Source organism: Armigeres subalbatus, chromosome 1, assembly GCF_024139115.2.
Source record: "Armigeres subalbatus isolate Guangzhou_Male chromosome 1, GZ_Asu_2, whole genome shotgun sequence".
NCBI classification, from domain to species: Eukaryota; Metazoa; Arthropoda; class Insecta; order Diptera; family Culicidae; genus Armigeres; species Armigeres subalbatus.
The window spans coordinates 95,798,843-95,808,292 of record NC_085139.1 but is presented as its reverse complement, the minus strand read 5'-3'; the positions used below and the strand labels follow the sequence as shown (position 1 = coordinate 95,808,292).

Below are 9,450 nucleotides of genomic sequence, written 5' to 3'. Positions count from 1 at the left end.
AAATTGTTTTTGTTCATTTGTATGGATTTGACAGTCGGATTAACGAGAGAAACCCCGATAATCCGGACATATATTTGTCGGATCAGCGGGGGTATACTGTACTGTATCATATTTTTTCTCCGTGTAAGATACAGCGTTACGTAAGTTGTGATTGGTCTGTGTGGCTGACGGTGACTGACGTGGCTGATAGCACCAGCCACTCTGATACCGATGAGAAAAAGTGCAAAAACAAAATAAAACGAATGTCAACAACAGATTGTTCCGCGGTAAATTATAAAATTTTACGCGTAAAATGCTTCGGAACGCTCCGCTATCAGCTGTTCTCAACGAGGAAGTGGCCTTAGAAGGTCTGGAGGGCACAACTTTCGATAGTAAGTAAATATTATATTACGAAAAACACTATTTTTCGATTGACTTTCTTTTGTTTACTATTCGCTCCTCACAGCTCTATGGAATCGCTTGTCGATTCGTCTGAAGATAAAGCTTCCGGTTCCGGAGAAGTTCTGCCATAGCATATGGTCATTGGTTCTGCTGAGTAATGAATACATGTTCTACCAGCTTCCGGAACCGCGCAAATCTTTTGTTTATTTCGATCGAATGGAACAAGTTGATCCGGCAACCGGAGTCATGAAGGAGCCCCGAGAGTTTCCCGGGCACCGATTCAAGTACAATCCTATCATGATAAGCGGAATTAGGGGTTCTTGTGAGTCCTTTCATAACCGGCAAGTCGTTTCCCGCGAGGAATTGGCCACAATGACATACCAGGATGTTGAGAATAGGTATGGAATTGGTTACTTTTTTTTCTGTTTCCTGCACTGACAAGATTAATTTGTTTTAGGTGGCCTAATGCATTCGCAATTGTGGCTTCTCAGAAAATGCGAGAATCATTTATCATTGAACCCAACTGTACTGCTGAGTTGACTATAATCCAATATTGTATGCTGGAGTGGATTGGTCGGTCTCGTTTCAATGGAGAAACCTCTCAAGGCAAATATTCTTTGGTAGAACTTACGAAGGACTCCAGCATTCTTTATTACAACAGAAAATTTCTAACCGATTGCAAGTTGATAACCCGCCAAGCTCTCTGTCAAAGGACTGGTGACACCAGTATTCAGGGAATGGTTTTCCATTTACCTCGATACTATTGTGAGATGAAACCAAAGGCATTGGTTATAACTGAAAAAGTGGTCAACATTTTGAAAAATCGCCAAAATTTTATGGCAGATTACGATGAGATTAAAATACTCGTTTTGGGTCGATCTGAAGCACGAAAATGGTTTCGTGGTAATGAATTTACTAAATTCGTTAGAACTGACGAAAGTGTTTCATACCGTACGCTCTATCCCGATGCGGACCCCCGTGAATACATGCTGAAGAATAAGAAGAACGAAGAGAAACAAATCCGTATTATGAGACTGGTTGACCCAAACGCCGATGTGTACGATCTCTGGTACAAGGAGGAGCAAACGGAAGAGGATCAGAAGGATGGATTTTTGGATTCCCAGAAGGCGTACATTGATGTGCCCTTGCTGCAGCAGGCGTACAACATGATCGCACATTCAAGCGAACAGGGCATTTCGCAGTCCTCGCTAGCTGTTAAGATGGGATTGGACCGTTTGAATGCGCGTGCTTTGGTGAAAAATTTGATGCGCATCAAAGCCATCCAGGGAAGCGCCGTGGACGAGGGCCGACAACGGACGACAAAGTGAGTAATATCAGGATTTACTAATATGTATGCGGCGTTATCACATTTTTACCTTGGCAGTAGGTAGCTTTGAAAGGAGCTTGAGTTTACTTTCTAACTAATGAGTTCAAGTGGGACTCGATGTTTATAAATGTGCTTTCTTTGGGCTCGATTTCTGCTCGATGGCGTTCACATATGTATTTTCTGCTAACATCAGTGGTTAAATTACACTGGACACATAAGGCATCTGTACGCTTCAATTTCAACGCAGGGAAAATATTACAGGGGCTGCACTATGCCTTATGAGGCAGTTTTTTTTTACTTATGGATCCTGTACACTCCGGTGGTGCAAAGGGCCAACTTGAAAGATCTCCATCCTGAGCGTTGCTCGGCTATCGCTTTAACCTGTTGCCACGTTAGATTTCGGTCGATGAACACCTGCAGCCGTTGAGTGTTTTCGATTTATTTTTATTTTTTATTGCTTTCTTGATCCGTGCGCTTATGTCGATCGTGGTACCGCCGTCTGACGCCGTCTTACCGTGCTTACATTCAAAGATTTGGTTTTGTTGGCGTTGATGACTAAACCTGCCGAAGAGGAGCGCTCTGCAGGGTCGTTGAACTTACTCTGCATATCGAAGTCGTTTAGGTGCTCCATGGTAATAGGCTGGCATAGCAGCCTGCGGTTTGATTCACGGTCAATCGCAACGGTGATAGAATACATCCTTGTCTTACACCAGCTACGACCCGGATAGGGTCGGACAAGACCCAATTGTGCTGCACTCTACACGTGAAGGCCTCGTACTTTGCTTCGATGAGGCCGATGATTTTCTCACCTCCTTGCGTCTTAAAGCGCCCCACATATCCTTGTTATTAAGGTCGAAAGCTTTGTCGTAGTCAATGAATACCAAGTAAAGGGACTCCTGGAATTCGTTGACCTGCTCCAAAATGATACGGGGCGTGACAATATGGTCCACACAGGATCCACCGGCACGGAATCCGGCCTGCCGCCGCCGGAGAGTCGCATCGATCTTCTCCTGAATCCGGGCTAGGATAACTTTGCATAGAACTTTGAGAACGGTACACAGCAACATAATGCCTCGACAGTTATCGCATACAGCCAGGTCACTCTTTTTGGGCACCTTCACTAAGATACCTTGCATCGACCGGGAAAATTGCGGTGTCCCAGATATTACAAAATAAACGATGGAGTAGTTGAGCGGATGTCATGTGGTCAGCTTTGAGCATCTCGGCTGATATGCGATCGACCCCTAAGACTTTATTCGATTTCATGCTTTGGATGGCTGTTTGAATCTCTAGCAGTGGTGAAGCTTCGGTATTGACGCTTGCTATACGTCGGATCCTAGGCAGATCATGCCGAGGTGGTGGTAGGTTGGCTGGCACTTGAAAAAGTTGTTCGAAGTGCTCGAGTCAGCGGTTCAGCTGGTCAGTTGGGTCGGTCAATAACTGATCATTCGCGTCTTTCACAGGCATCGTTGCATTCATCTTCATCCCGCTTAAGCGAAAGCGTATGTCCCCGGTTGCTGCGGCTCTCTCTCCTTCGTCGCTCGCGTTTCACTTCCTTCTCAAGAGCCGCGTATCGTTGACGGGCTAAGACTTTGGCTCCTCTGGTTTTCGATCGCTCTATCGCGGCTTTGGCTTCTCTTCGCTCCTCTATCTTTCTCCAGGTCTCATCGGTGATCCATTGTTTTCTCTGGGTGCGTAGTTCGCCCAGATTGTTCTCGCTGGTGGTGATGAAGGCATTCTTGATGGCGGTCCATTGGTCTTCCACGCTGCCACCTTCCGGAATATCTGCAGCACGCGTCTCCAGTTCTTCAACGAAGGACCGTTTCACCGTGGCATATTCCAGTCGGCGTGTGTTGAACCGTCGTCCAACTCACTTCTCCCGCCGACGAATCCGCGCAATGCGCAGGCGTATGAGGAGGTGATGATCAGACGCGATATCGGCACTACGTTTGTTCCGTACAGCAAGAAGGCTCCGTTTCCGTTTTCGGCTGATGCAGATGTGGTCGGGGAGACCCACGTGATTCTGTGAACAGCTCTCCGTTTTCGCTCATTTCTCCGAGACCATGGTGTCCCATAATGCGCTCATGGTTCGAGTTGTCGGACCCGATCTTTGCATTGAAGTCGCCCAAACAGATCTTGATATCACTTGATATCGGAATTCTATCTACGACGGCATTGAGTTGACTGTAGAAGTTCTCTTTGTCTTTCAGATCAGCAGCATCGGTTGGCGCATAACATTGGATTATAGTAAGGTTTCGGACCCGTGTTCTAAATCTGGCAACGATCATCCTTTCACTTATAGGTTCCCACTTCATAAGCGCAGAGTGTACCTGAGCGCTTAGTAGGAAGCCAACTCCGTGATGTCGGGGAGCGTATCCACCTCGTGAACAAGAGTATAGCATAACTTATCCCGACGGCGTTCTGTGTTCTCCAAAGTTTGGCCAACGGACTTAACTCAGTCCCAGGATCTCAAGCTTCATGTGGCGTTCCTCATTGGCAAGTTGTGCCAATTTGCCCTGCTGGGCTAGGGTTAAAACGTTCCACGTTCCTATTCGTGTCCGTTGTTTCGCGCTAAGAGTCGTCGCCGTGAAATCAGTCCGTATTCTTTCATTGTCGGATTCTCGAACAAATTGATGTTTCGGAAACAGTAGGTTGTTAGCCCAAGGTTTTCTTTCCACCGGGATAGGGCTGCCATCTTAGGCATAGCTTCCGGGGAATAGCATTTCATACTCAGAAGCTGGATGCCAGAACAGACGCTGTTGGAGCCGCACCTCCTTGGTGAACAGACGCTCAATCAGTCGGATCAAATTTGTTTAAAGTCTCACCCAACACCAGGACTAGGCTAGTGCGCTTTGAGCGGCACACGGTCGCTTTGATAGGGTCTGCTTGGGGTCACATGCAGCTTTTTATAGAAGTTCAACAGAGCCCACTGTCTAACCCCACCACAACCTAGGCAGACTCCACAGGACACACCCTCTCACTCTAGCTGATGTCAGAAGGAGATCAATGTCCAGGCTACACTACCAGCTATGTACGCAACCCTTAGCTGGCGGTCAATTGTCATCGGAAGACACATAGAAGCGTGAATATTGGAACTTGTGAGGACCAGAGCTATGTTAGGCGCTCCTTCCCGGATGTCAATTCACCATTTCCTAATTTTGATTGAGGTCAGGGAAAAAATCACAAAACCCAATATTGAAAATTTATTTTTAATTTAGTACTTTTTTTTTTAAATCCGAGCAACATACTAAACTGAGAACACTTATGACAATGAAACGCTAAACCAGTTTTAATCCATTGAAAAAGGGACCATGGTCCAATGCACCGAGTTCATCATTGACGTTTGAGCGGTGCGCTGTTTACTAAGAATGAATACTTTTTCATTCATCGAGTTCATGCAAGTGTTCATTTTTAGTAAACAGCGCCCGTCTCAAACGTCATTGTGTTCATTTGGTGCATTGGACCATTAAAAGTACTGAAACGTCGAATCAGAATTAATATAACTGCTGGTCATCAGACTGCATAGCCGATAAACAATACTCGGCGGCAGTTACAGTCGAAAACCACCTCCACTATCAAGCTATAAAGGTTTTTTTTTTTTGTGGCCGTTGGCAATCTCTAGACTAAAGGTCTACTCCGGGCCCTTTTCATGCTCCCCATGGTAATAGAGTTTGTTTATATTAATCACTAAACAATAACAAAGGTCAGTTCAATCAAACACACAGAGAAATGTTTTTTAAACTCAATGATATTATGTATAAAAACAACAAAAATAATTATTGTTCCCCGGCTAATAATTTTATTTGTTGAATTCAACAAAAAACAGATTTGATTAGACGAAAAATATTGTTGTTTCTACAATGTTCCAAAACAGCACTCAAAATAAAAATTGTTGAATTTACAATATATTTTTTTGTTTGTACAAAAATATTGTTAATTCAAAAAGATTTGTTTTTGCTTTCAACAATATTTTGCTTAAATTAAAAAAAATATATATAGTAATCAAAAATTCATTTTAAATGTTATAATAAATTTCTTGTGATTATCAATTATTTTATTTTTGATTAGGCTTTGTGTGGAAAATAAAACCACAATAATTAAATTTGTAATTTTTTGACGTAAACTACGTCTAAGGGGAAGACTCGGATACAGGGTGTAAAATGAAAATTTCAAAACTGGAGACCGTCACGAAATCATGTAAGATTTGTAACATTAATAGGTCCTTTATCTCTCAATGGATTCTAAAGATTTATATATCAATCGATTCGCAAACTCTCTACCAATTTGCCAATAGTATTGCAAGTTTTGATTATCATCGCCAAACTATTGAAAATTTCTGTTCTTTAATGCATCATGCATTTCCTGTACAGCGCGTTCAAATCGTTGGTAATTGCCTACTTTTAGGGTATTATCAATTTTTGGTTTGGGTTTTAAGAATAGGGTGGACCAGCTGCTAGACAGTGGTGTCTCTACTCCCACAGAGTTGGAGTTGTTGCTAAAGTAGTGTTGGAGGGATGGTTACTTCCTTTACGTAGTTTACGTCGTGTGGTCGTGTCTTGTATACAACCCCAATTTTTTTTCAAATATTTACTTCACCAACTAATTTATAATGTACTGTATTATTTATACTGGATTGCAATAGAAACAACAATGAATTTTTTTGAATTAAATATATTTCAGTTTTGATTTTAAAAATAAAATATTTGAGTTCAAAAAATATTTCAATAATTTTATTTTTTAGTTCAAAAAGGTAGATTTTCGTGAAGTTAATTGCCTATTTCCGGGGATTAAACCACCCAACTTGGACATTAATCTACAATGTTGGGAAAACTCATATGTGAATATGTACATTAGATGTGTGGAAGATATTGATTTGGAAAATGTATTGGAGGTAACCACTTTCTCTTCGACGGAACTCGAACCCATGACCCTACAGTACGCTAGACTGGTGCTTTAACCAACTAAGCTACGAAGAACCTCCGTCGGCCTTCGTAACCTAGCGGCTACTGAATGAGCACGAGCTTCCCAAATTGGACGCATAGTCAAATCTCTCGAGTCGACACCCTATCCGAATTCCGAAAAGTTTCCATCTGGATTGCGACAAAAATTCATCAAAATTTCGACAGAAATTCATCAAAATTTCGACAGAAATTCATCAAAATTTCGACAGAAATTCATCAAAATTTCGACAGAAATTCAACACAATTCCAACAGGAATTAATCCGAATTTCGACAGTAGTTCATCCGAATTCCGACAGGAATTCATTAGGCTTTGCAGCAACAGTATGTAACCTCAATCTGGTGACAGATTAGTAGTATGTCTTGTTGGACGCAGGGGCAGCCAAGCAATGTTGAACTCGACCCTTGTCGGAGTTCTCGTAGGAGTCAGTGGAAAGTACTACTGAACTGTCAAAAAAGTTCATTTGACGAGGACCGAATTCATTCGTGACGTCATGCTGCATAACCTAATTCGAATTGCGACAGAGTTCATCCGAATTCCGACCAGCATTCATCCCTCATCCGACAGGAATTGATTCGAATTCCGGCGTAGATCAATCTGAATTCCGACGGGATTTCATTCGAATTCCGACGAGAATTCATTCTTATTCCGATAAGAATTCATCCGGTTTTGACAGGATTTCATCCGAGTTTCAACAGAAATTCATTCGAATTCCGACAGGAATTCATTCGAATTCCGACAATAATTCATTCGAATTCCGACAGGAATGCTTTCGAATTCCGACAGAAATTCGTTCGAATTCCGACAGAAATTCATCTGAATTCCAACAGAAATTCATCTGAATTCCGACAGAAATTCATCTGAATTCCGACAGGAATTCATCTGAATTCCGACAGAAATTCATCTGAATTCCGACAGAAATTCATCCGAATTCTGACAAGAATTTATTCGAATTCTGACAGGAATTCATCCGAATTCCGAAAGGAATTCCGAATTCCGACAGGAATTCATCCGAATTCCGACAGGAATTCATCCGAATTCCGACAGGAATTCATCCGAATTCCGACAGGAATTCATCCGAATTCCGACAGGAGTTCATCCGAATTCCGACAGGAATTCATCCGAATTCCCACAGGAATTCATCTGAATTCGACAGGAATTCATTCGAATTCCGACAGGAATTCATTCTGAATTCCGACAGGAATTCATTCGAATTCGACAGGAATTCATTCGAATTCCGACAGGAATTCATCTGAATTCGACAGGAATTCATTCGACCCGACAGGAATTCATTCGAATTCCGACAGGAATTCATTCGAATTCCGACAGGAATTCATTCGAATTCCGACAGGAATTCATTCGAATTCTTACATGAATTAATCCGAATTCCGACATGAAATTGTCCGAATTGTCCGAATTTCATCCCAATTCTAAAGGAATTCATCCTAATTCCGGCAAAAATACATCTGAATTCCGATAGGAATTCATCCGAATTCTGACAAAAATTCACCCGAATTCCGACAGGAATTCATTCGAATCCCGACAGGAATTCATTCGAATTCCGACAGGAATTCATTCGAATTCCGACAGGAGTTCCTTCTAAACCCGACAGGAATTCATTCGAATTCCGACAGTAATTCATTCGAATTCCGACAGTAATTCATTCGAATTCCAACAAGAATTCATTCGAATTCTTACATGAATTTATCCAAATTCCGACATGGAATTGTCCGAATTGTCCGAATTTCATCCCAATTCTAAAGGAATTCATTCTAATTCCGGCAAAAATACATCTGAATTCCGATAGAAATTCATCCGAATTCTGACAAAAATTCACCCGAATTCCGACAGGAATTCATTCGAATTGTGACAGTAATTCATTCGAATTCCGACAGGAATTCATTTCAATTCCGGCAGGAATACACTCAAATTTTGGCAGGAATTCATTCAAATTCCGACAGGAATTTATTCCAATTCCGACAGGAATTCATTCAAATTCCGAAAGAAATTCATCAGAATTGCAAAAGGGTTCATCAGTCCGGAATCAAACCAGAATTTATCGTTATTCCGACAGAAATGACACAAACTGATTCGAATTCCGTCAGGAAGTCTTCCGATTTCCTACAGAACCTATATCAGAATTCCGACGAAAATTCATCCGAATTCCGGCAGGAATTCATCCCAATTACTACAGGAATTCTTCCGAATTGCGACAGGAATTCAATTCATCCGAATTTCGACATGAATTCTTCCAAATTTCGACAGGAATTCATCCGAATTCCAACTAAAATTCATCGGAGTTTCGACAAGAATTTATCCGAAATTCAACAGGAATTCATCCTAATTTTGACAGGAATTTATCCGAATTCCGATAGGAATTCATCCGATCGGATTTCCAACAGGAAATCATCCTATCAGAATTCCTGATCCAAAAGTTGATTGATGTAACGATTTACTGGTATGTCAAAATCGTAAGCTTCAGATATTGATACCCGAGATAGAGCATCCGCTAGGTTTGTGACTCCTGGTTCGTACTTGATGTCGTAGCTATACGACTGGATTCTCAGTACCCAACGCTCAATTCTCGGACATGGGCGAGATCGCGGTTTGAACAAAAACTTCAATGTCGGTGATGAGTTGAAATTTCGATCTAAGAAGGTACAAATTAAATTTCTCCACTCTCTATACTATTGCCAACGCTTCACGCTCTGTCTGACAATATTTACGTTCCAAATCCGTAAGCGATTTGCTGGCGAACGAGATAATTCTATGTTGACCATCC

The 9,450-nt window shown here is 41.9% G+C and overlaps 1 protein-coding gene across 1 annotated transcript in view; it reads left to right on the top strand.

The window, feature by feature from the left end:
- The first annotated feature begins 204 nt into the window (after window positions 1-204).
- LOC134202994 (general transcription factor 3C polypeptide 1) overlaps window positions 205-9,450 on the top strand; it is a 34,939-nt gene continuing 25,693 nt past the window's right edge. Inside the window, exons 1-3 of the mRNA XM_062677997.1 lie at window positions 205-371; window positions 446-779; window positions 839-1,705. Coding sequence (XP_062533981.1) covers window positions 293-371; window positions 446-779; window positions 839-1,705 — 1,280 coding nt within the window. The 5' untranslated portion in view covers window positions 205-292. The remainder of the gene's footprint in view (window positions 372-445; window positions 780-838; window positions 1,706-9,450) is intronic.